We start from the raw sequence: 26,861 nt of genomic DNA on the forward strand, positions 1-26,861 counted from the left end.
CTCCAGTAATGGAGCACCTACAACTTCTGAAGACAAGCTGTTCTACTGGTTAATTGTTCTCGCTGTTAGGAAATTTCTTCTTAAGTCTAGGTTGCTTCTCACCTTGATTAGTTACTATCGATTGTTTCTTGCCTTGCATTCTAGTGCCTTGGAAAATAGGTTGATCACCTCTTCTTTGTGGCAGCTCCTCAGATATTTGAACACTGCTATTATGTTACCCCTGGTCCTTCTTTTCACTAGATTAGGCATACCCAATTCTTGCAACTGTTCTTCATATGTTTTAGCCTCCAGCCCTCTAATCATTTTTGTTGCTCTTTTCTGCATTCTTTTCAGAATCGCAACATCTTTTTAATAATGTGGTGCCAAAAAGGGATGAGTATTTTAAGTGTGGTCTTACTAAGGTCTTACTTCACATGATCTTGATTTTATCTCTCTGTTAATATAGCCTAAGATTGCATTGGCTTTTTTGGCTGCTGCCACACACTGTAGGCTCATATTTAAGTGATTTTCTACTAGAACTCCAAGATTCCTTTCACAGCTAGTACAATTGAGCTAGGTTTCACCTAGTTTGTACCTGTACATTTGGTTTTTCTTGCCCAAATGTAAAACCCTACTTTTCTCTGCATTGATTTTTTGTTTTTGTTTTTGTTAGATAAGGCTCAGTGTTCAAGTCTTAATATCCATCTGAATTTTGAGCCTATCCTCTGGGGTGTTGGCTATTCCTGTCAATTTAATGTCATCTGCAAATTTGATGAGTTTGTCTTCTATTCTCTCATCTAAATTGTTTATGAAGATGTTGAAGAGTACTGGGCCTAAAATGGACCTTACGGTACCCCACTGCTTATTTCTCTCCATGTAGAATGTAGTTTCATTAAGGACTACAGATGTGAGTTTGGTTTATCAGCCAATTATAAAACCATCTGTTGGTGATGCTGCCTGTCCCACATTTTTATAGCGTACCAAGAAGTATGTTGTCGTCTATGTTATCGCATACCTTATTAAAATCCAAGTATACTATGTCCACTGCATTTCACTGGTCCATTAACTTAGTGACTTTGTCAAATAATGAAATAAGATTTATTTGGCATGATCTGTTTTGACAAATCTGTACTGGGTTCCAGTTATAACTTTACTTGCTTTTAAGTGTTCACAGATCTATTGCTTGATTATCTTTTCCGGGATCTTTTCGAGTATTTTTTTTTTCCTGCAAAAAACTGTTTCTTTTATTGTTGCAAACCAAGCCCATTTCATCTGTTCCTTTGGTTTGTTTGCTTCTTCCATGTAATGTTTTTTTTTTTAAACAAAGTTTTTTATTGGTTTTTTGATGTTTTACATAGGGAAAAGGTAAGGGAAAGGTTACAAATTTTGGCAGCTGCAAAATGCGGTAGGTGCACCCCCCCTCCAGACTCATAGTATACATTTGCATAAAATTCAAATATTACATAATAGCATATAGTCAGTGTGGTAAATTCAATTGGTAATTTCGGTCAGTTTATATCACGTGGATTTTCTTACTTATTTGTGTGATCTGAGCTTTCTTGATGTCGCCCCATCTCCCCCCGTTGGCAGTGCTCCGGCCCCTCCCGTGTCTTGTACATCTACTGAAGTGTCTTCTGGTTTTTCTAGGAGTAGTTTATTTTTTTCCATAAACGCCTGCGCCTCTATGGGCGTATTAATTCTGACTCTTGTCTCCTCCCAGAATATTAGCATACCTTCAGGCAGTAACCATCGAAACCACACCCCCTTCTGGTATAGTTTATTCGCCAATTGCGAATAAGATTTTCTTTTCTCCCTCACTTTCTTGGGGATCTGTTTCAGAATGGTTATCTCCTTATCTTTGTATGTCAAGGCTTGCCCCCTTTGTGCATTCAGGATTTCATCTCTTGTGCTTTTCCTAAGAAATTTAATGTGTACCTCCCTGGGGACATTGTGTGTTCTAGCATACGCTGAATTCACTCTATAGGCCAGGTCTATTTCCCACCCCATCTGTTATTTTTCCTTCTGAATATACTCAGCCAAAATGGTTGTCATGATGTCCCTTATGTTTTCATCATCTGTCTCCATCACGTTCTGAAATCTAAGATAAAAAGACATTCTCTCAAACTGTATTTTCATTTGTTGGGTGTCAAGTTCTTTGTTTCCCCTCTGCACACCCTCTATCCCCCCCTTCATCTCAGCCGCCCCATCTTCCAAAAGATCCAGTCTCTGTGAGTTCTTATTAATTTTATCCTGGTTCTCTTTAATTTCTTCTTTCATCTCCTTCAATTGTCTCTTTATTTCCTCTTGTCCCTGTAGAAGTTGTTGTAACATTTGATGAAACTCCAGGTCCGTAGATTTAGGTTGCTTGAAGGCTGTTAACGTTGATTGTGTGCTAGGACTGGAGGTTGCAGATGTTGGGGCAGAGGCAGCAAAACCTGACTTTCCAGGAGGTGATCTTTTAGATGCCATTGTTTATAAAGTAAAGAGTCCAGTCAGTATAAAGAAGGATCAGTCAGGGAGATAGAACAGCCAAGAGAGTCCAGGAGACAGAGAGTCCAAGCACAGAGGAGTTTTCTAATCACCCTGGCAAAAGAGCAGTCGTTTTTCACTCCAGGGGGTTCAGAAGCAAACAATCCACAAGAGAATTATCCAGGTAGCACGGAGACAAAGACCAGAAGCCTGAAGCTAAAAGGTGGAGTCAAGTCTCACATCTCATGAAGACAACGGAAGTGTGCCATCTTGCCCTGCCAGCTTCGGATATTGAGGCAACAAATAAAGTTTTCAAAGTTCCCAGGGCTTCCAGATCTCATTGTCTTAAACCTTAAAAGTTTAAATCTGAAAATCCATTTAGTAGGGGTGTGACATCTTTGGTTTGGCTCTCCCCCTCCTCCTTCCCTTGGGGCTGAGAGCTCACTTGTTTCCAGCCGCTTGTCCAAGGGGGGGGGAAATCCCCCTCCCCTCCAGCCGCACCTCTCCAAATCAAGCCAAAAGTTCAAGTTTGCACAGCTGACAGATTTTAAAGTTGGTAATAGGAATGAAGGGAGTCTACACCTCACCGCTCCGCCACCGCATCCTTCAGCTTTCTTTTTTCACTCCGAACAGCCTGTCAGCGAAGACGCCCATGCGTCCTCCGATCTGCTCCCCGGTGCCTTGAGCGCGCAGGGGACCTCCCGCTGGCCACCGCCGATGCAGGGATCCCCCGCGATGCCGCCCCTCCGGCAGGACGCCTCTGCGGGGCGTCCTGTGCCCCCCAAGAAGTAGAGAAGCCCACCGGGGAGCCGAAGCGAGCAACAAGTTGCCCGTCGCCGTCAGCCGCCGGAACCGGAAGTGGATCTTTTCAAGTATTGATATCAGATTGTCTGGTCTAGTTTCCTGGATCTGTTTTTTTTTTCCCAAACATGGAGAGCACAGCAGTTTTCCAGTCCTCTGGCAGTTCCCTGATACTCAAGGATCTATGAAAGATAGGGTTCAATAGTTCTGAGATCACATCTGCCAGCTCCTTCAGTACTCTGGGTGTAATCCATCAGGTCCTGGTGATTTGAACTTGTCTAGAGTGAACAAGTGTTCTTGTACCATTTTCTTGTTTATTTTGATTGTATTCCTAGTCTATCTTTTACAGTTGTAGGTTGGGCTATATTATCTTTTTGCAAAGACAAATCAAAGAATGAATTAAGCAGCTCTGCTTTCTGTCTACTGCCCGTTATTTCCTTGCTATCTCTGGACCAACTGTTTCCTTGACTTTTTTCTTGTTTTCTTACATGTTGAAAGAAACTTTTAAAAATTACTTTTGACATTTGTTGCAAATCTTACTTCATTCTGAATTTTAACTTTTCTAACTTCATATTTGCAAGTTCAGGCTATTTGTTGGTATTCTGCTTTAGCTATGTCCCCCTCTTTCCATTTTCTATATGTATACTTTTTGTCTTTCAGTTTATCAGAGAGTTCTTTGTGTAACTATGCTGGTTTCCTTTTGGATTTTTTCTTTTTCAGTGCTATTAAGCTGGACTGGGCTTTCATGATCATATTTTTTAGATTTTTCCAAGCTTCTTCAGTTGCTTTTTCCCTTTTAAGATTTTACTTCAGCCCTGCCCAAGCTTTCTCTAAGTGTGTTAAAATCAGCTCTTTTAAAGTGTCTGGTTTGATTATGTTCTGTTCTTTGTGTTTGCATTATATTGAATTCCAATATGACATAGTCACTTGTGCCAAAAACTCCAGCAATTTGAACCTCCTCTGTCATTTCTCTGTTAGTAAGAATTAAGTCCAGTATAGTTGTACACTCTTCTATTTTTTGGATGGCAAAGTTTTCAATAGGTTGCTCAGGAACCCTTTCAATCTCCTATTTGATGTGGTGTTTGTCTCACAGTTGATATCAGGGTAATTAAAGTCCCCCATTACTACTGTAGTGTGTTTTCTACATACATTTGTTAACAATCATATTTCCCCGAAAATAAGACCCTGTCTTATATATTTTTCGCCACCAAAAAAAGGCATCAGGTCTTATTTTAGGGGAGGTGTCACCCACTGACTCACCTCACTTGCGTGTGTTGCCCGCAGCCTCCATTTTGCTGTCAGAGACCTTCATGAACTTCTTTTGAGGCCAGCAAGGCTTCTCTGGAGGAGCAAGACTTTCCGATCTGGAGCTCTGTTATGGGCTAGAGAGAAGCCTTCAGGAAAGCCTTGCCGGCTGCAAAAGAAATGGGCTGGGGTATGCAAGGCCTGGCTGCAGTTATCCGAAGGTAAGTAGTAGGGCAGCTGCAGCTCCCCAGCCCCACCCTTTCTTAATTTTTACCCATGAACCCTGGAGTGGGCAGGGTCTTAGGGCTTATATTTGGCACACACGTGAGTAGGTCGCATTTGCAGGGAAACACAGTAGTTAGCAAAAGGTTCAGCTATTTCTTCTGCTTGGTTGGGTGGCCTGTAGTATACTTTGGAAATGTTATTCCTTTTTTCTTTATATATTGATCCATGTGCATTCTAGGAGGCTTTATTTTAGGTTTTGTACATCTCTGTAGAGATGTAGTGAACTCTTACATATAATGCAACTCCACCTCCTCTTTTATTAGGTCTATTTCTTTTGAACAGTTTGTATCTTTCCATCAGTACATTCCACTCATGAATTTCATACCACTAGGTTTCAGTAATGACACTACTGAATATCATACTTGCCCAGATGTTCTAGTACTTCAAGTTTGCCTTGTTTGTTCCCCAAGCTTTGAGGATTTGTGTATAAGTATTTGAGTCTTTTATGACTGACCTATATCTCCTTTTATCTGAGTTTTATTTATTTATTTATAAAATGTATTGGCCATCTATTTTACCATAAGGTAATTCTGGCCAGTTTACAGACATAAAAATAATTACATTAATACCTGAATTAATTAAAACCAGAGATTGAAATCAATCCACTGTGCTGCATTGAGGCCCCAGGCCAGTTAGAAGGCCCTTATGAAAGAATAGAGTTGAGGCCAACCTCACATTGGGGTCAAGATGTTCCAGAAGGCAGGGGAAACAGAAGAGAAGCCCCTCCTCCTGGACCATGCCAGTTGGAATAATCCAATGGGACCTTCAGCATGCCACCTCTACTGATGCAAGTGGGATGAGCCAATCCCAGAAGGGTGAGTTGGTCCTATAACCTGGACCTATACTATGAAGGGCTTTAAAGGTGATCACCAATACTTTGAATTGCACTTGAAAGCAGAACAGTTACCAATGCAGCTCGTGGAACTGTAGGTTACGGGGGCCATTCTTGGAGGCCCCAAAACTTTGCACTGCCTCATTTCTGCACCAGCTGTAGCTTCTAAATGCTCTTCAAGGGTAGCCCCATGTAGAGTGCATTACAATAGTCCAATCTTGATGGAATAACAGCTCAGGGAGTCTTGATCCAGGAAAGGCTACAACTGGCGCAAAACACAAAGTTGCCCAAAGACTCTTAGCCACCTGCTCCTTGAGCAGCAGTCACAAGTCCAGGTGAACCCACAAGTTGGGGTCTCGATCTGTCTGAGACAATGCCACCCCATCCAGAGTCAAAAATGATGAAAGCCTGGAGCCCCATGAACCCAAAGCCATTTGATCTCACCAGGGTTCAGTTTCCAGTTGTTTCCCATCCAGACCCCCACAGTCTCCAGACACTGTGAGAGAGCAGATACAGCACACTGCAGTGACCAACAGTGAATAGTTCAGTGTCATTAGCATACTGTAAAAGCCCTACGGTGCCAGATGATCTTGCCCAGCACTTTCATATGGATGTTCAAAAGGAATGGAGAGAGCCCTGTGTGGCACACCACAAAATAGTGGTTGAGGTTGGGCCCTCACTCCCTATCAGTACTGATTGGGACCGGCCATGGCAAAAGGAACTGAATGAGTTTTTCTTTCTTCCCATCACTCCCTATCTCACCATTTGATTGGTTGTCTTGGGGTTTATACTCCGGAATAGGTACTAAAGATCCTAAGGATTGGTCACCTCTCCCCCCTCAATTTTAGTTTAAAACCTTTCTGATAAGTTGAACCAAGTGCTTTCCAAATACATTCTTCCAGGTTTTTATGAGGTGCAGTCAGTCCATCCCTTGCCAAAATCCCTTCATGTTCTCTTGGCAGCACCAATTCTTAAGCCAGTGGTTTATTTCTAAAATTCTTTGTTCTCTCATTGAGTGTTGTCCTTTTGTTGGAAATACAGATGAAAACACCACTTGTGCTCTTAACTCCTTAACTTTCTTGCCTAGCTGCTTGCAGTTTCTGAATATTGTTTTCAGGTTCATTATTGTGTCATTTGTCTCTATGTGAAGGAAAAGAAAGGGGTAGTAATCTGTGAGATTGGTTATTTTAGTTAAGTTTTCAGTTATATCTTTGATTTTTGATCTAGGGAGACAGCATATCTCCCTAGATTTAAAGTCCAATCTACAGATGACTGGTTCTGTTCCCGTGATAATTTAATTGAATCTCCTATCATTAACACTCATCTTTTGAGTGGGGAGGGAGTGTAAGCTACTTTTCTTCCTTTCACAGGAGCAGTTGATGCTTCTTTTTCGGGACACTTGATGCTGTTCTCTTTTCTCTTTCTCCTTACTTTCTTCCAGAGGAGTCTGAGAAATTGATTGCTCAGTTTCAAAGGAGCTGGACTATACAGCAGGGACTTTTTGATTTCTGTTTTCTTCTATGAGTGACACATTTCCATTGATCTTTTAAAGGTTCATATACAGTGGGGCAAAAAAGTATTTAGTCAGCCACCAATTGTGCAAGTTCTCCCACTTAAAAAGATGAGAGAGGCCTGTAATTGGCATCATAGGTGGACCTCAATTATGAGAGACAAAATGAGAAAAAAAACCCCAAACAATCACATTGGCTGATTTGGAAAGAATTTATTTGCAAATTATGGTGGAAAATAAGTATTTGGTCACCTACAAACACGCAAGATTTCTGGCTCTCACAGACCTGTACCTTCTTCTTTAAGAGGTTCCTCTATCCTGCACACATTACCTGTATCAATGGCACCTATTTGAACTTGTTATCAGTATAAAAGACACCTGTCCACAGCCTCAAACAGTCACACTCCAAACTCCACTATGGTGAAGACCAAAGAGCTGTTGAAGGACAACAGAAACAAAATTGTAGACCTGCACCAGGCTGGGAAGACTGAATTTGCAATAGGCAAGCAGCTTGGTGTGAACAAATCAACTGTGGGAGCAATAATTAGAAAATGGAAGACATACAAGACCACTGATAATCTCCCTTGATCTGGGGCTCCACACAAGATCTTACCCTGTGGAGTCAAAATGATCACAAGAACGGGGAGCAAAAATTCCAGGACCGCACGGGGGACCTAGTGAATGACCTGCAGAGAGCTGGGACCAACATAACAAAGGCTACCATCAGTAACACACTACGTTGCCAGGGACTCAGATCCTGCAGTGCCAGACGTGTCCCCATGCTTAAGCTAGTACATGTCCGGGCCTGTCTGAAGTTTGCTAGAGAGCATTTGGATGATCCAGAAGAGGATTGGGAGAATGTCATATAGTCAGATGAAACCAAAATAGAACTGTTTGGTAGAAACACAACTCGTCGTGTTTGGAGGAGAGAGAATGCTGAGTTGCAGCCAAAGAACACCATACCTACTGTGAAGCATGGGGGTGGCAACATCATGCTTTGGGGCTGTTTCTCTGCAAAGGGACCAGGACGACTGATCCGTGTACAGGACAGAATGAATGGGGCCATGTATCGTGAGATTTTGAGTGCAAACCTCCTTCCATCAGCAAGGGCATTGAAGATGAAACGTGGCTGGGTCTTTCAACATGACAATGATCCCAAACATACCACCCGGGCAACGAAGGAGTGGCTTCGTAAGAAGCATTTCAAGGTTCTGGAGTGGCCTAGCCAGTCTCCAGATCTCAACCCCATAGAAAACCTTTGGAGGGAGTTGAAAGTCTGTGTTGCCCAGCGACAGCCCCAAAACATCACTGCTCTAGAGGAGATCTGCATGGAGGAATGGGCCAACATACCAGCAACAGTGTGTGCCAACCTTGTGAAGACTTACAGGAAACATTTGACCTCTGTCATTGCCAACAAAGGATATATAACAAAGTATTGAGAGGAACTTTTGATATTGACCAAATACTTATTTTCCACCATAATTTGAAAATAAATTCTTTCAAAATCAGCCAATGTGATTGTGTGGTTTTTTTTTTACATTTTGTCTCTCATAGTTGAGGTCTACCTATGATGTCAATTACAGGCCTCTCTCATCTTTTTAAGTGGGAGAACTTGCACAATTAGTGGCTGACTAAATACTTTTTTGCCCCACTGTACATGGTCATTTCTTTTAGACCTTTTTATTATGCTTATTTGTTCTGTATTATATTCAATTTGGAGTTTCTCATTTTGTAGGTTCAGAGAGCTAGAATTGCCTCTATACTCTTTACTTTTTCTTCCAGTAATTCATTTAATTTGTATTTGGTAATTTGGGTCTTCTATGGACATAAGCACATACATGAAACATATTTTACAAATCACACAACAGTAGTCTCTTTTCCATGACTATGAGTTTTTTTGCTAGTTTAAGGATTAAAAATTTAAAATGTATAAATGTTCAAAATGTAAAAAATTAACCACAGATTTAGAAAAAAAATAATTTAAATTTTAAAATTATAAAAGTTTATTTTAAAAAATGTTAAAGTATTCATTTTGATGTGCACTTCTTTTTGCAGAAAATCTCTGGCTGCTTTCTATAAGAGGTTTTGCCCTCTACTCTCTGCCTTCAAAATTTATTCCTTCCTGTCTAGAAGTGTATTGTGCTTATCCCTTTCCTCCTTGCCGTCTTGCTCTTTGATTACCTCACCATTGCTGAGTTTTCAGTTACAATGTGCTGCTCTGGGCACTCCGCTGACTTAGCTCTGCACTGCCACTGCTTAGGTGGTCCACCACACTGCTCTCAGCCGCTGATGAGTGTGCTCTACTCTGTTGCCACTTAGCTCTGCACCACCACTGCTCATTTGGTTCACCTGCTCTCTGCTGGTCTCTCAGCCACTACTCTGAGCGCTGTACACCGCTGCCACTTAGCTCTACACTGTTGCTGCTCTGCTGGTTTGCCATGCTGCTCTCAGCCACTGCTGTCACCCATTTCTGTTCCATCACTGCTCAGCTGGCCTCCATTTGCACTGTGCATGCTTCCACTCAGTTGTCCTCCATCTTGGAATTTCCCAGCTGCTAGGCTGCTGGACTGGGTTGCTGAGCCACCGTGTCACCTCTTAGCTGGGCTGGTTCTCAGCTGGGCCTCCAGGCTATCTCTGTGTCCCTCAGGTGGGCCATCAGGCTGCTTCTCAGATGATCTGCTGTACTACTCTTAGGTGGCTGCCACTTGCATAGACAGATGGCCCACTCTCAGCTTCTCAATATGCAGCCTAAAATGATTTTTTCAAAACTTTTAAACTTTAATAGAAGTTCATTTAAAATTCAGAATTTTCAAATATTTTCAAAATTCCCAACAAGTTAGAAGATTTTTTTTTAATTGAACTGATTTTTTTTTATTTCAGTCTTTTAGAATAACAGAATAAGAGAGTTGGAAGGGATCTATACCATTCTTGGCAAATGGCTGTCCAATACCTTCTATAAAACCTCCAGTGATAGAGCGCCCACAACTTCTGAGGACAAGTAATACCACTGGTTAATTGTTTACATTGACTGGGAATCTCACCTTAGTTCTAGGAGTTTTTAATTCTCCTTTTGGCCTCGCCTATGGCTAATGTTGAAGTTGCCTTCTTGATATAATTTATAATCCACATATGAATGAAAAAATAACATGAATAAAAGATAAAAAGGAAAACAAAATCTCGGTTGAAAACAATGGTATCTCAGCTGAGAGTAAACATTGAAATATCATCTTGTAGCTAGTGTAAAAGATTATACAAAAATAGTAATACTGTAGAGGTTCCTTATTTTAAAAAATATTGTAGTTTGATAATTTGTAATCCACAAAGTAGAGTGGTGATTGTAGATGAATAGAGCCTATAGTGTCCTATTGCAGTTCCAGACAGTTTTACAATCCTCATAAAAGATTAATACAGTCTGGAGTGTCCTATTGTAGCTCCAGACCATTTAACAGATCTCATAAATTTGCAGTCCAATGTTAACAGTCTTGTGTAAACAAAGTCTTAAATAAATGATGATCTTAGGATCATTCAATATATCTAAAAATCATATTTGGTTCATTCAAGATCACATAATTCATAGAGACTGTAATCCTTTATAAATTCTTATAAATATACAGAAAAAACCACCCTAGCAAACAGATTTGCACCTAATTCATTTTCCAATTACCATATATCTCTGTAGGTATACACATTTAATGGTTAAAAGGACTATGCAGTTAGTATTGAGGAATTAAAACAGGTGTGGGCTCTATAGAGCAGTGATGGCTAATATTTTTGTCATCACGTGCCAAAAACGCAAACACGAGCACCCATAATGCAGTAGATGTGCAGGCCCAACCAGGGTGCACCCTCCATGCATGCACTTGTGTTCCCCCATATGCACGTCATGACCCCCCATGCATGCACGCATCTCCCGTATGCACCACGCCGCCGCCGCCCCCCACATGCATGGCAGAGACCCAAAAATCAGCTGGCTGGCAGGAGGCATGTGCTCGTGTGGTAGAGCTGAGCTGGGGCGACGGCTCACGTGTCCACAGAGAGGGCTCAGTTGCCACCTGTGGTTCGCTATCACGGTTATAGAGAAAAAAATAATAAATGCTGAGTTGCTGAGATCTGTCTCCTTTCTTAAGCGTAACAGAAGAAAATGCCAATACTGCCACTAAGCAGAACTCACCAATTTGCATCCAAGTAAATCTTTGTTTTCCAAAGTCTTCTCTCAAAGTCCAATCTTTTCTTCTATTCACTTCTTCTATTCCTGTGGGTGCAATTCTGTGCTTGTTCAGGGGTGGTTTTTTTAGCCATTTGAAAAAAAATGTTCTTCAATTCTATTAATTGAAGTATTATTATTAATATTTAATTTAAATTATTATTCTATTGAGAATAATTCAATTATTCTCTGGAGGCAGGCGGCTAAAAGCAGCAAGATGCAGCGGAGGAGCAACAGACTAGTGCAGTCATAGATAGCATGGCAGAGCAGTGGCTGGGGACATTGAGGTGGACCAGCTGAGGACTCTGGCACTGCATCAATCCTCAAGACCCAAACAGGCAAAGGGCAAAAAGAAAGGGAGATCTAGGACTCAAGCAGTGGCCCACAAGAAGGAGATGAAAGGCAGGGTGGGGAAGGGACAAATCTGGAATACAAGGGAAAATGGGAACAATCTTTTTCCCTCTGTTGTTGTTGTTATTGCTATTTTCTAAGACAGGAAGTCAAGGGCTAAGAATAAAGCATCTTCTAAAAAGAGATTTTTTAAAAAGAATTTTTTCAAGATAGGAAGTTGAGGGCCAAGAACAAAAGACCTCCTAAAAAGGAGCCTGAGAAAAATAATTCTTTGTTAGGGAAAAAGTAGCCTTTCCCTTTGTTAAGCAGCTCTATCCTTTGTTAGGCTGAAGAGTGAGGAGACATTTAATAGCACAACTGTACCCTCAAACTCTTCAATATAAACTGCAAAAAAATTTTTACAATATTTCTATCAAAACAAAAGTACTGTTACATACGTTTACAATAACTGCAAGCTGATATTGTATTATGTTCAGCTGAGATTTTTTGTTTAGCTGAGAACATTTTTTCCATCCAGTTGCAATTTTAATTTTCTTTCAGTCAGTTAAGATTTTATTTTTCTTTCATCTTTTTTATCGTGTGTGTGTTCTATCATTTTATACATCTGTGGATTATGAACTATATTTAGACAGCAACTCACTTGCATTTAAGCCCTACTCAACACTGAACAACTTTAAACTTTAAAATTTTGAATGAACTTTCAAAGTTTTACATTTTTAACTTAGAATCTCTTTATTCTTTTAAATCTATGATGAAATCCTTTTCATTTTGAACATTTTATATACTTTTTATTTTTTTTTAATCTTTAATCTAGCAAAAACAGTCAGTCATAGAAAAATAGACTGACACTATTGGGATTTGTAAACTCTGTTCCATGTACATGCTTATAGACCCACATTAAATTAAATTAACTGAATTACTGGAAGAAAAGGGGTCTAGAAGCAACTCTAACCATTTTGAAACTCAACCTACAAAATGAGACTCCAATCTATGCAAGAAGGCTATGACCAAATTGAACATAATAAGGAACACACAACTTCTAATAGAAATGATCTTATAAATAAACCTTTAGAAGAGTACCAATGGAAATATGTCACTGATAGAAGAAGAAAAAACAGCAACCAAGAACAAGTTCCCTACTGTCTGATTCAGCATTCTCCAGTAAAACCCCACTGGAGTTCAACAATCAGTTCCAGAGCCTTTTGCTGGAAGACAATAGGCATCATCAAGCATCCTGTGATGGGAGGAAAAGTAGCTCAACTACTTTTGCTGATGACATTCAATTCTCAAGGGAAGAGAACCAGCAGTCTGTAGATGAGATAGTGAATCTAGGAAAGTATGTTACCTTCCTGGAACAAAAATCAAGATATAGTTAAAAACCTTACCAAAATAATCAAGCGCACAGATTATTACTCCTTTTTCCTCCTTCACATAGAGACAAATGATATGACAATGAACCTAAAAATAATATCAAACAATTACAAACAGCTAGGCAAGGAAGTTAAGGAATTAGGAAGATAAGTGATGTTTTCATCTGTACTTCCAATGATAGATCAACTTCCAATATGAGAACAAAGGATTTCAGAAATGAACCGCTGGCTCAATGCTTGATGTCACCAAGAGAACTTTGGATTCCTAGACAATGGTCTGCATTACCTCCATGAATTTAGCAAGGGATGGGCTGCACTAAGCAAAAACAGGATACAATGATTTCAGAAAATGACTGACTCAATTTATCAGGAAGGCTTTAAACTAAAAATGAGAGGGGAGGGTGGTCAATCGTTTTTTTTTTCCAAAAGAATTTTATTGGTTTTTAAAGTTTTTTGGGGAAAAGGGTAGGTGGATATACAAAAAAAGATTTGGGGGCAGCTCCATCATGCCAGAGGTAGGAATCTCTCCAATTCTCACAACTTTTTACAGAAGGAAAAAAAAAACAAAAGATAAAAGATAAGCAGAAACAGCATCTTATTATACATTGTATCAACCATGTATTCAATAATCTCTTGCCACTTTCTAATTATCAACAATTAAAATGATATTCCAGATATATTTATTTTTGTGACCTGAGTCTTTCCGTTATTGTTCCCTTCCCCTTGTCCCCAGGAGGAGCCGCAGCTCCTCCCTCCTTCATGTCTTGTGTTTTGTCGCCTTTTTCATTACTTCTTATATTTCCGTCCTCTAGGAGAGCACTATGTTTTTTAATGAAGGCCTCTGCCTCCACGACTGTGTTAATTCTAATTCTATTTCCCTCCCAGAAGATCAGCATTCCTTCTGGCAATAACCATCTGAACCAAATTCCCTTATTATATACTTTCTTTGGTAAGGAGGAATACTTCCTCCTCTTATCTCTTTTTTTTTTTGGAATTTGCTTAAGAATGGCAATTTCTTTATATTTTAGTGGTTTCTCCCCCCCCCCCCCCTCTGAGCTCCTAGAATTTCATCCCTCGTGGTCTTCCTAAGAAATTTAACATGAACTTCCCTTGGAACATTATGTGTTCTGGCATATCCCACCACAACTGTTCTTTATCTCTTTTAATATATTCTGCTAAAATTGTATTCATAATATCCTTAAGATCTTCATCTTCTGTCTCCGGTAGGTTCTGGAATCTGAGAAAGAAGGACAATCTTTCAAGTTCTATCTTTGCCATAAAATTTTCCAATTCTATATTCCCCTTCTGGACTGCCTTAACCTCCTCCCCCAGCCCAGCCGCGCCCTCCTCTAGCACCCCAATTCTCTGTTTGTTTTCTGTTATTTATTGCTGCACATTTTTAAGCTCATCTCTAAAATCTGCTACCTCCTTTTTCAACTCATTTTGACCCTGCATAATAACTTGAAACATTTGAGTAACAGATAGGTCCTTTGAACTTTCTCCAGTCCTTGTAAAAATAATGAAATTTTTGTCTGTTGAATCGTTAGACTGGATACAGAAGAAGTTGGTGCCGAGGTTGCTTTGCCTGTAGGTGGTTTTTTGGGCCCCATTGTCTAAGTTCAGAAAGAGTAAAGATCTTTTGCAAAAGAAATGGCGTCTGTGAAGTGCGCAGCTGAATGAAACAGAAGACAAGCAAATCCAAAAGTGAAAATTAGCCCTCTGTTACAGTTCCAAGCCAGGAAGTCACTCAGAAAAAAAAAGATCAAATAGTCCAAATCCAGAAAGCCCAGGTAGTAGGAGAGGCCCCAAGAGTCCTTCAGGGGGGATAATATAAAGTCAGACTTTCTTCAGTTTCAAAAGACAGACTTAATTTATAAGTGCAAAGAAGAAGAAGGAAGAAGGCCATCTTGGCTCCTCCCTGGGACCAGGAGCAGAACATTAAAAACTTCCATAAAACTTTCAAAATAACTCAGCAATCAGCTCTTGCAATTATGATATAAATCTTTTCACATAATTAGTTCAAGTGGCTAATTCAATTTTAGCTCTCTATCTCCATTCCGAGATTGAGAGACAGTCCAAATGCCGCTTTGCCTGAGAGGGGTAGAAGAAGAAAAAAACAACTCCCCTCCAATCTTCCTACTTCAAACATATTGAATCCACAACTTGTAAAAAAAGCTGCTACTCGTCAGTTGAAAGCAATTAAGGACATTGGAGTGAATTTCTCATCTCTAGTACTTCAGCCGCTACATGTAATTAACTATTTCCTTCCGGAATCCATTCAGCGAAGGTGCTGTTATGCACCCCCTATGCTCCAGGCTCCTAAGGCGAAACTGGAGACCCCCCCCCCATGGCTGCCGCCTATCCGGGGGGTTCCAGCAAGCCGCCCTACAGCAGGTGGTCCCTCCAAGACCCCCTGTGGTCCTGAAAGGAGCCCACCGGAGAAGCAAACAGCGGACCAACATCCGTCGCCTTCGGAAACCGGAAGTCCTCTCGGTGATCAATCTTTAGAATTTTTGCAGCTTAATTCCAGATACAAACTTTAACATAGCCAACCACATAATTGGCTATAGATAATTATGGGAAGGATTGAAAACCCAGTTACAAATTAGGAGATATAAGACACATGCCCAAGATCCTATAAAGGACTCAAATACCTATATATTAATGCTCAAAGTTTAGGGAACCAACAGAGTGAACTTGAAGTACTGGTACATGAAGGCAGATTTGATGTAGTTGCCATTACTGAAACTTGATAAGATGAAACTCATGACTGGAATGTACGGATGGAAGAATACAAACTATTCAAAAGAAACAGACCTAACAAAAGAAGTGGAAGGCTCTTTTCAGAGCCTTCAGTACTTTAAATCAGAGTAACAGATGAAGATAAAGTAAAGTTCAATTCATGTGAGTGGTGAACTGGTGCGTGTGATGCACACACAGGTCAACTTTTGCTAGTTGAGCTGTGCACGCATGTGTTTGTGCGTCGACCTGCCACTTGCACAAGTTGAGCTTCAAATATGCCAGCCCACTGTACATGTGACCTGGTTCCAAATAGGGACTCCTGGATTACAAAATGAGTTTTGATAACTTGAATGCTTTAAGTATCTTTGTAGTGGTTGCAAGCAAGGTGGCTAATCCTGTCATCTTCTGGTGCTCCAACTCACATACAATGGCTAGTGTTCTTGCAGGAAGCTGCCACCAGGAACACATGTGGATGACCTTCTGTCCTTTCTTCATCTTGAAGTGTTCCAAGGAACTGGTCTATTCATTGGTTTCTTGATCTTTGCTGTGATTGTCACCTCTGCTTTTGCAGTTATCTTCAGTTCACCATACCTCTGGTGGAAGTCATCTCTGCAACATTTTCAGTTTATATTCTGCTTAGCTTACTAGGCATTTGTGAGACAGCAAGTAGTTCTCGTCCATTCTAGTAGTAGTTCCCAGAACATTGCATTAGTTTTATCTGTTTTATAATACTTGTAGCCTATCCCACTCTAGGTTTCTGGGCAAGATATGACAAGGTCAAGCAAACTTAATTAACCACACAAAATTAAAGTAATATTATAAGTTAATAATTAAATGTAAAATAATAATTATGGAAACAAAAATATTACTGCAGAGGTGCACTGGAAGTGGGAGATGAGTTCTAGAACAAAAGTTACAAGAGGAGCCAAGTATTTTACTAAATATCTGTTGACTTGATTATTGGTAGAAAGCTTTCCCTTCTTCTAATTAGATTTGTTAATATACAAGGTTCCTTCTCATCTTCCTATTCTATGACAAAATCACTCTTAAGTTATGGAAAAGCTTTCATTTGTTAGCAGAATTCCCATGGGAGGGAGTTATATGTAAATATAAATACATTTGAAACATTTTTTTCATAGATATCTCTGTTCCTGTTTGTTTAAGATACAACATGGGCAGAGACAGAAAAAAAAATCCGTAAATAAAACTCACTGAGGAATTGCAAGACATTGAAGGAAAAATAGTGTGAATTATTATTATTTTAAAATGTGTTTATCCAATCTTCAGTCAAAAAATTACTTTAATATCTGCTTGTGATTGCAAAACAATCTATAGTCTTAACATTAGTTACAAATATGGGAGAATTGAGAGGGGAAAAAGTAAACTCAGCCTTAAACAGTAGGTTTCTTGTAATGAACTGACATTCCTTCTTTGAAAGTAGACAAGTATGGAATTTGTTTTTAATGATAAACTCCATACTTTCTTAAATAGACACTTGAAGTTATTCACGTAGTAGAGTTTACCAAGTAGGCTTTTATGAATTTAGACTGATTCAGAAGCTAAGCCTTTCCTAACAAAACTGGAAAGTATAGCAAACTATACTTGCAGAACCTGGAAACTGCTCTGTTTTCTGAGATAAATTGGTAATAAAAGTTTTAATCTCTAGGTGACCTGGACAAGGTATTTAGCAGAAGACCATAATACACATAACTTTTTCTAGATTTTTTTCTCCTCTTCTGCTAGCTTTCAGCAAAAGGCAAGTTGGATATATTAGGACTGGAATTCTGATGTCATAACTGACCTATTCAAAACAGAAACTTCAATTTGGATTCATATTTTTTTCATACTGGCTTAAGATTCTTTTGTTTTCCAGTCAGCTTGGCTCCTTTAATTATGACTGACAGTTTCCTGTTCCTTTAGCCAAGCCTAAGCAATGTCCCATTGACTTAGAACTTGACTTAGAACGAGTCAGATTTGTCACTCTTATCCAGAAACATCTTCTGAGCCACTCTGTATGTTTACGTTACCTGACTAGTTGCATAATAACATCTAAATTTTAAAGGGTTGACTTTGTCTAGATTCAATGCTTTTCCAACAGCAGTAAATAAGGAGAAATATTTGAACATCAATTTTGATTGTGCATTTGTGATGGAGGAATAATTGAAACACTGAAACATGTTATATTGTACTTGTCCCTCTATATTGACGTTTCAAACACCCTCATTGCAGTGATTTATTCTGTCTCGAATTGTATTTCTCAGACAGGTCTGATTCTACAGCCAAATATTGTAGCTAAATTTTGTACAATAGTTTGCACAATACACATTTTCCCCCTCACTCATTTAGATGTTTTCCATTTGGCAATACTACAAATGCCCCTGCCACTTAGTCCCAAATTCATATCATTATATCAATTGGTTATTTCTGACTTATTTTTATTATTGGCGATCAGAATCATTTTAACAATGTAGATAAATTGTCACAATAATTGAACTTTAATTTTTAATGAAACTCTAATAACTGATTATATTATTCTTTCTTATATATTGCATAACCATCTTAGCTCTATATATAATATCAATAACAATTTTCTCATGAATTTTAGCACTGCAATGATTCTATCTTGCTATGTATCTCTGCTTACAACTAGATAACAGAAATGGAGGGGGAGGGAATTTAGGAATGTAAGTGAGCCGACGGAGCCTGGGACAGTCCCAACACTCCCAGGTCAAATACTGGGAAAACTTCCAAAGCGCTCACAAAACAAAATGAATGGAATAGATTGGTGGAGAATGAACTGAGGAGGTCCAGGGGAAAAGGGATTTTTCCTATGCTTGTTTTCACGTGAAAACTTCAGAACTGGCTTTGTTACTTCTGTGCCTATGTGGAATTATCAATACAGTTAAACGGTATTGATAAATAATATTCCAAGAGTTTCTTTTGCTTCATTTTACCAATGAGACAGTTGGCATTAACCCAATTCTCATAATAGTGACCTGCCTAGATCCCACCAGAAGGTCAACAACCCTGAGATGTTGACTGCAGACAAAGTTTCAGAGGACAAGAGGTCAGGAGTGGTCCTGGCTCAGGAAACTTCAGCACTGCCTCAAGCCAGATAAGGGACGCAGCCAGCCAACACGTTCCCAAAACTAAATGCTGAGCGGTTTCAGCAAAATCTGCAGCCATGAGAGACCGAGCAAAGGGCACTCCATACCAGGGTCCGAAGACCCACTGAACGACGTATGTGGGCAAGGCAGCAGAAGCCAAAGTCCCCTCGTCCCTCTGGGGGTTAACATGGTCTGAGGAGGCAAGTGGAAAGTGAGACGATTGGTCAAATGGAATGACACTGTGAGTGGAAGCTCCCAATTGCTGGCCACAGATCATCCATAGAGCAGTTGAGGGAGAAGTTTGGGGGAATTGAGATTTGTGCAAATTAATGCCGGGAGACACGGCCACAGTAACAGATTTGGGAAGTGTTGGAGCCACCAGTGACTAGCTACCCCCTCCTCTCCTGCAGCCAGCATTGCCGGCACCTGTTCCTGTGGATGGAACCCTGGCACTGGGTGCTCCAGTTACAGCAGGCAGCACCAGTGGGTTCACCAGTGACTAGTGCACCAGCACCGATGGCAGCAACTGGTCTGTCCTTGGGATATGTCCTAGAAGAGAGGCCTTCCCCCTCTCCCAGTGGTTTGCCTCAATGGGCATCCGAGCAACCTAGCCCATCTCCTGCCCAGGTCTGGCATCACAAGGAATACTAGAGAGCAATGTACCCAGATGATGCAGCCTAGGTCCACACCATCACAGCCAGTCTGGAGATTTCTACTAGATGATTGGTGTCTTTGCACAATGAGAAAACTCCAGAGCTGATTGATCTCAAAGCCTTAATGCAAGCTCTATGAGAGCAGCCCAGCATGCTGAATTCATGCTCTAAAGCAAGGCAAATGACTAGTAACAGAGTACATTCAAAACTTCAATACCTAGCCAGCCATTTGAGAGACTGGCCTGGGTTATTACTGATCTACCAATTTTGGGAAGGACTGAACAAGGAGTATACCACAATTGCCTGCCCAAGGGCTTTGCTGGACAATCTGTGAGTGGTACCAGAGAGTTACTGAGTGGAGATTGACCTGATGGAATACCTTGAACTCACTGAGCAGGAGAATTGACCCTGCTAGATGCTGAAGAAGCAAGGGTCTCCCAGAGTAGGAAAAGGGGGTGCACTTCCAACCAGAGGAGGGAAGCCCAACCAAAGTCCAGGAATTTGCTTCCGCTGTGGAAAGGAGTGACACCGAGCTGCCAAATGCCTCATGCCATGGCTGTTAAATGCTCCCCACTCTGGACCAGTGAAGAGGAAAAAACCTCCAGCAAAGTCAAATGAGAAGACTTGAGTAAAGCAGTAGGTCATGGAATTTTCTCCCTCTCAGACCAGTGGGGATGAGGGAACTCTGACCCCCACCAAGACAGAAGCTGTCTTTTACAAAAGGACAGCGAAGGAGAAAATGCCCTGATAAGTAGCACCCTCATCCCTATGACATCTAGGAAATTTTAGTGACTTCTTCGGGAGTAAAGGGGATACTTACTGCCCTATTGGATTCGGGGTCACCAAAAGCCTGATTAGCCCCCAGATGGTAGAAAGGTTGGAGATGTAACTGAGGAAATTAACACAACCTACGGCGTTTGTCCATTTGGATGGTTCAATTACAGGCAGAGTGCCAGAAACCTGTCTGACCAAACCTGTCAAACTCAGGGACCCAACTATTACATATGTTTTAGCCCCTGATCTTAGAACTAGCAGGGTTGAAAAAATAGAACTCCTCGATGAACTGGATCAAAAATAAGTGCCGGATGTGGAGAAAAGCAGCCAACCAATAAGTGAAAGTGCTGAGAATCCACCATGCCCCTGTCAGTAGGAGAAAGTTAGGAATCCCTAATACACTGGAGGGAAGCAATGGTTTAGAACCATTGATTGCAAAGGAATATTGCAACTTATCAACAACTCGTCTTTAGCGAGAAGGAATTGGATACATTTCAACCCCATCAACCCACAGATTGTGCAATTGAGATTGTGCTGGGGCTAAATTGCCAAAGCCGAAGATATACTCAATGACAGCCAAGGAAATGGTGGAGTTCCGTGCATTGATACTCCATGCAAAAATCTAGCTAGGGATTTCATCCAATCAGTAAAGTCAAGGATGGTGATCGGCAAGATCACGATGATCAAAGAAGGCTAGGTCTCTTAGATTATGCGTGGACTATAGGGAGATGAAGTGTATCTGCAAAGAAAATATGTACTAATAAAGGACATGCTAAAATCATGTTGGTGAACCTATGGCATGCATGGAGAACCATCTCTCCAGACATGCCAGCCGTCGCCCGTTGCTCTTTTGGGTTACATTACACACGTGCATTGACCAGCTGGTTTTTGTCATGTGAGAGTGCCATTAACTGGAATAGCAGTTCCCTGGCATGCATGCTCACACTGGGAAGTTGAGCTTCCAGTTTCTGGCACCCACATACATGCCTGCCAACTGGTCTTCACAAGTGCATGCGCCCCAGAAACTGAAAAACCAAGTGATCAGCATGCATGTTCACACTGGAAACTAGAAGTTCAGTTTCCCAGTGCACATATGCATGCTGGGAAACTGCTCTTCCTGTTCCTTGAGCTCCCATTCATGCGCACCAGGAAGCTGTTCTTCTGATTTCTGGTGCTCCCCCCCATACACACACACTCCGGTTTCGGCACTCAGTGCCAAAAAGGTTTGCCAACATTGTCTTAGAGCACCTTGCCAAAGAGAGAATTTTCACAAAGTTGAACTTGAGGGAGACATATTACCAAGTGAGGATTAGGGAAGGGGACAAATGGAAGAAAGTATTTAATTGCCCTCTGGGCTGTTACCAGTTCCATGTGAAGCCATTTGGTTACAAGGAGCACCTGTGGTGTTCATGCAATTGATAAATGAAGTCTTACATGAGCACCTGCACAAAGAGGTCTTGGTATACCTGGTCAATATATTAATCTTTACCAAGTTCATGGAGGAGCATGTGAAATCTGTAAGAGCAGCACTCAAGAAACTACGGAAGGCTCAACTTTATGCAAGGCTGTCAAAGTGTGACTTTCACAAGACCAGCCTAGATTATCTGTGGTATCGGATTTCAAAAGAGATCATGGAGATGGATCCCAGTAAAGTTTGGGTGATATTAGGGTGGAACCCTCTTGAACAAGGATGCAATTGCAGAGTTTTCTCAGGTTTGCAAACTTCTACCACCAATTTATCCCCACACTCATCCAGATAGCCCTGCCGATCACCAATCTACTGAAAATGAAGGGAGAAGCTAACCCAAGCCCAATCAATCCTTGAACTGGTCACTTGAATACCAAGTTGTGTTCAAGAAGCTAAAACACCTTTTCGGTGTTGAACCGGTCCTAAAACATCCTGATACAGATAAGCCTTTTGTGACACAAGCAGATGCTAATGACATTGCTGTAGGAGCAGTACTGCCCGAGAGGAATGTCAAGAGAGAGTTGCAGCCATGTGTGTATACATCCTCAAGCTGTCCAAAACTGAGAAACAATGGACTATTTGGAAGAAAGAATCCTACACAGTCTGCTGGGCTCTGGTAACATGGAGACAATTCTTGGAGGGCAGTAAGATTCCTTTCAAAGTGTGAATGAACCACAAGAACCTAGAAGCGATGAAATCTCCCCAAAAATTATCTCCCTCTGCTACCTATGAAAAATGTTTTAGCCGATGCCCTCTCCTGAATGCTACAGTACAACAGCACCTGAGAGAAAGTCATTAACTCCATCATTCCATCCAGACAATTTACAGCACTAGCTCTTACAAGTCAGCAGAGAACATCACCATTGCTGTTTGCTGAAGATCTATTGCAACCATTAAAAGATGCTCTGGGAGTAGATGAGTGGTTCCAATAATCTAAAGATGATTTGTCATTAAGAGACAGGCTGGCATGGATGGGGAGTAAGGTATACATTTCAACTGGCCAGAGGACTCTATTTTTACAGAGGAGCCATGATGCTAAGGTGTTAGGACATTTTAGATTCGTAAAGACTCTTCATCTTATAAAAAGGCAATTTTGGTGAACAAGAATGGAAAAGAACATAGAAGCCTGTGTGGCCCTCTTTCCTATCTGTACCTCGATGAAGTGGCTGCCTGGCAAGCCACTGGGTCTGTTGCAAACTATGGCCAACCCCACAGCTCCCTGGAAGGAAATGGACTTCATTGTGGAGCTGCCAGAGAGTGCTGGGAATGGTGTATTCTGGACTATCGTGGATTTGATCTCCATGCAAGCCAACTTTGTGGTGTTTCAGGATTTCTTTGGCCTAATCCCTATGTAAACTATTTGTGCAGCATGTATATCAGCTTCATGGTTTCCCAAAATGCACCATTTCACATCAGAGAGTACAGTTCATGTCAAAGTTTTGGCATGAATTCCTGAGCCTAATGGGCTCTTCCAAGGGACTCCCTCTGGCACATACAGAATGGGTGGTGGTAAGGGATGTTTGGGCATCTAGACACATCCATAGGTTCCTGTTCTGACCCCCCTTCCTCCTTTGCCCACACAGAACACACTCCGGAACAGTACAAGGGAACAAGGTTTATTGCACAAACAAACAGAAGGTTCCGTGGCAGTAAACCACCAAGACAAAACTCATAAAAACAAAACACGAAAGCAGCTATCCAGCTTGCTAGAATTCCAGACTTGAACTTCTGGCATAAGTCATCTGTTGACTGCTGCAAAGGGCGTATGCACAGTCAACCCTTTTTATAACCTGGAGAGGAGCCTCCTGATCAGCAGCTGAGAGCTCTTATCGCCGATAATTATGCCCACGCTCCTTGCGTCTATGGGCGCGGCGGTAACGAGCGTCCAGGAACTCCCTGCTCAGTTCTGACTCACTGTCTCGTAACTCCTCCCCGCTGTTCCAAGGCATGGCATCAGGAGCCCCCCTCCTCTGGCTCTCACCGCTGCTCCATGCCTCAGGCACCTCCTGGTGGCCGACTAGACTCTCCAATCCCTGCTCAGCGTCGGAACCCTGTCCAGGGTCCCCCACCTCCTCTGGAGCCGACTCATAGGGACCCTCACTCTCGGAGTCTGGTGGCAGCGGCAACGGCGCCTGCTGGGCCACAACAGGTTCCATGTTAAGTATCCAAACTGGCCTCAATAGAATATGGGGAAAAGGGAAAAATGTAATATAACTTTCTGTAAGTTTGTTTCCTTGTAGGATTATCTTCTGGAGGATCAGTGTGTCATGGCTGACTCGCTACGCATCCTTGCTCACAACCAGACAACAAAAACAGGGTGGGGGAGGAAAAATATCGGAAGGCAAGGGTAGTTTAGGAGAGAATTGAGGAATACAGCTGAGTCGATGGAGCCTGGAACAGTCTCAATTCCCAAGGTCAAACCCTGGGAAAACTTCAAGGCGCTCAAATTGTTCCCAAAACAAAATGAATGCAATTGATTGGTAAACAATGAACAGTGGGGAGGTCCAAGGGAAAAGTGGGATTTTACCTATGCTGGTTTTCACATGAAAACTTTAGAACTGTTTTTGCTACTTCTGTGCTTATGTGGAATTATCAGTAAAATCATACTCTTGGCTCGGTAAAATAATGTTTCAGGAGTTTCTTTTGCTACATTTAACAATGGGATGGTTGACAAGTTTACACTAGTAAATTTGCTATTCTGTTATTCTACATTATATTTAATTGCTTGATCTAAAATTTAATACATTACTTTTATGCCCAAAATTCATAAATTTAAAGCTACAATTTTGCTTGTATTTTTGTATAATTGTGCAGCTTGTTTTATTCCAGTCAATTTCTGTATTGTATAAGCTACAGTGATATTCAATGAATTAAATGGGACTGTTGTCATTTTTTGCCTCTCAACAGCCAAAATGAAACGGCTGACTGATTAACTTATGTAAATGTTTTTCATGTGTTATAGGAATACAAGCGCAAATTAACTGGTGTGTCCCAGGTACGGAAAGAACTCAAGTCACGCATCCAGAGTCTCCCTGATCTGTCAAGGCTCCCCAATGTTACAGGAAGTCAAGTGCATCTACCGTTTGCAGGGGATGTCTATAGTGATGAGTGATATTCAAATCTTTCACTGGAATGAGGAATTGGTCAGGTTGATTGATAATTATTTTTGTATGTTTGCAGAGAATAGCACTGAAATGTTCTAATTTATAAGAAATATTGAATATTGCTTTGTTTAATATTTGACTAACAAGTGATAAAGCAGGTACTATGTAAGAGGCAACATTTATGTATTATGTTTAAAAAAATGATAATTGCAATTTTTCTATTCTTTTTGATTAAAACTTTTCCCCAATATTAAGCAGCCTTTTTTTTGGTCCATTATTTTTATGGATATAATTCTGTTAAATTAAACATAATTTGTGCATACCAGTAGCAGAAACATATTTTGATTGCTAAATATTGCAAGAACATTTTTTTTTAAATGTTGAATATAAATCATATTAAAAACAAACATTGAAAAATAAACAGTGACTTTACTTACATAAATAAAAAATGTTATGTGATTTTGCATTTCAAACCATCAATAATATTTAAACTGAATTGTTTACACTTTCAAATGTAATGCTTATACAAAATTTCTGCTCTGATTTATGCCCAAGTAGGCAACCTAGAAAACATCCAGAACAGTGTTTCCTCAATATCATTCACTTCCGATAACTGGGAGTGATTATATGTATGAACTTAGAAAAACCTAAGATATTAGTGAAATTCTAATTCAGAAGCAAGTCCCAGTGGTATCTTTGATGGGGTATACTCCCAGGTAAACATGTGCAAAATATTGTAATGCGTTAGATTCATTGACCAAAAAGCTATGTTACTCTGGGAAATATCAGTTGCTTCCATTTACTTCCAAAAAGGAATTCATACTTCCAAAGTTTTCATATGAAGAAAAATTCATTATTGATGACTCATGAATTGGAAAGTACATGCTCTATCTCTTATATCTCAACATGTTTACCCAAATGTTTATACGGACAATCTCAAATGAAGAAATTATTTGTATGTATATTTACAATGTATATTAACATTCTTTCCTTTGCTGGCATATTTTTAGATTTTGCCTGTAGCATTATTTAATAGAAATATATTAAAATTATTAGGAGAACACACTATTGTATTTTATAAAAATTAATTATAAAAACAGCCATAGTAAAATGACTTTATATAACATAAATGGGCATTTTGGTGCCCATTTAAATCTCCTGATCTGTCGCTTCTTTCTATAGTAAATGTTTATTATAGAAAGAAGAAATAGATCAGGAGATTTAAATGGGCACCAAAATGCCCATTTAAATGGGCACCAAATGGTTCATGCAATAAGTATTGGATATTTACCATATCTGTATCGTGTTATGTGTTCATATGCTGTTTGCACATTTTAGGCATGGTCCAATCAAGCATATTGAAATCCAGCTTTTTTAATGGAAGAAATTAAATATGTGTTTAAATCTTGTCCAGTGAAATATATAGCAAATTGAAATTCTTAACTTTTGCATTATGCTCCTGATCTTATCCAAGATGTTTCTATTGTTTGCTTCTATTTTTCACTTCTTGCTTATAATTTTTAAATAGTCCTAAAATATTTTAGTAATTAAATGAACAATTTTTGGATTCGCCTTCCTAAAAAAGGGGGGGAAATTATGATGTTCATTTTTCTGAAGTAGATCTTTAGATGATATCAGTATGTTGATCAGGTATCTTGTAATTCTGCACTGTATAATCTTTACTTGTTAAAATATTCTATTGTGAATTTCTGAAGTGATTATATAATCTGAATTTGAAAGAATAACACTCTTCAAATGATCACTTACACTAGTGCCACTTTCATAGCTTTGTTCATGATAAAGATCTAAACCTCATTTTATTATGTATTCTATATGAACTAGTATATTGGACTCTCAATGATTTACACATATTGAATAAGTTCTACTCCTATGCAGAGTTTATCTTAGATCACCGTAGAACTGCATAGGATTTCAGAGGCAGATTGCCTCTTTCCAATATTATCAGA

General features: G+C 40.2%; 1 protein-coding gene across 1 annotated transcript in view; it reads left to right on the forward strand.

Annotated features, from left to right (window-relative positions):
• The window catches only part of RPRD1A (regulation of nuclear pre-mRNA domain containing 1A), a 57,721-nt gene extending 31,718 nt beyond the window's left edge, over nt 1–26,003 (forward strand). Inside the window, exon 7 of the mRNA XM_081932885.1 lies at nt 24,753–26,003. Within this exon, the coding sequence (XP_081789011.1) occupies nt 24,753–24,902 (150 nt within the window). The 3' untranslated portion in view covers nt 24,903–26,003. The remainder of the gene's footprint in view (nt 1–24,752) is intronic.
• Nucleotides 26,004–26,861: the final 858 nt, after the last annotated feature.

This window comes from Natrix helvetica (genome assembly GCF_964273705.1).
Source record: "Natrix helvetica genome assembly, chromosome: Z".
Taxonomy (NCBI): domain Eukaryota; kingdom Metazoa; phylum Chordata; class Lepidosauria; order Squamata; family Natricidae; genus Natrix; species Natrix helvetica.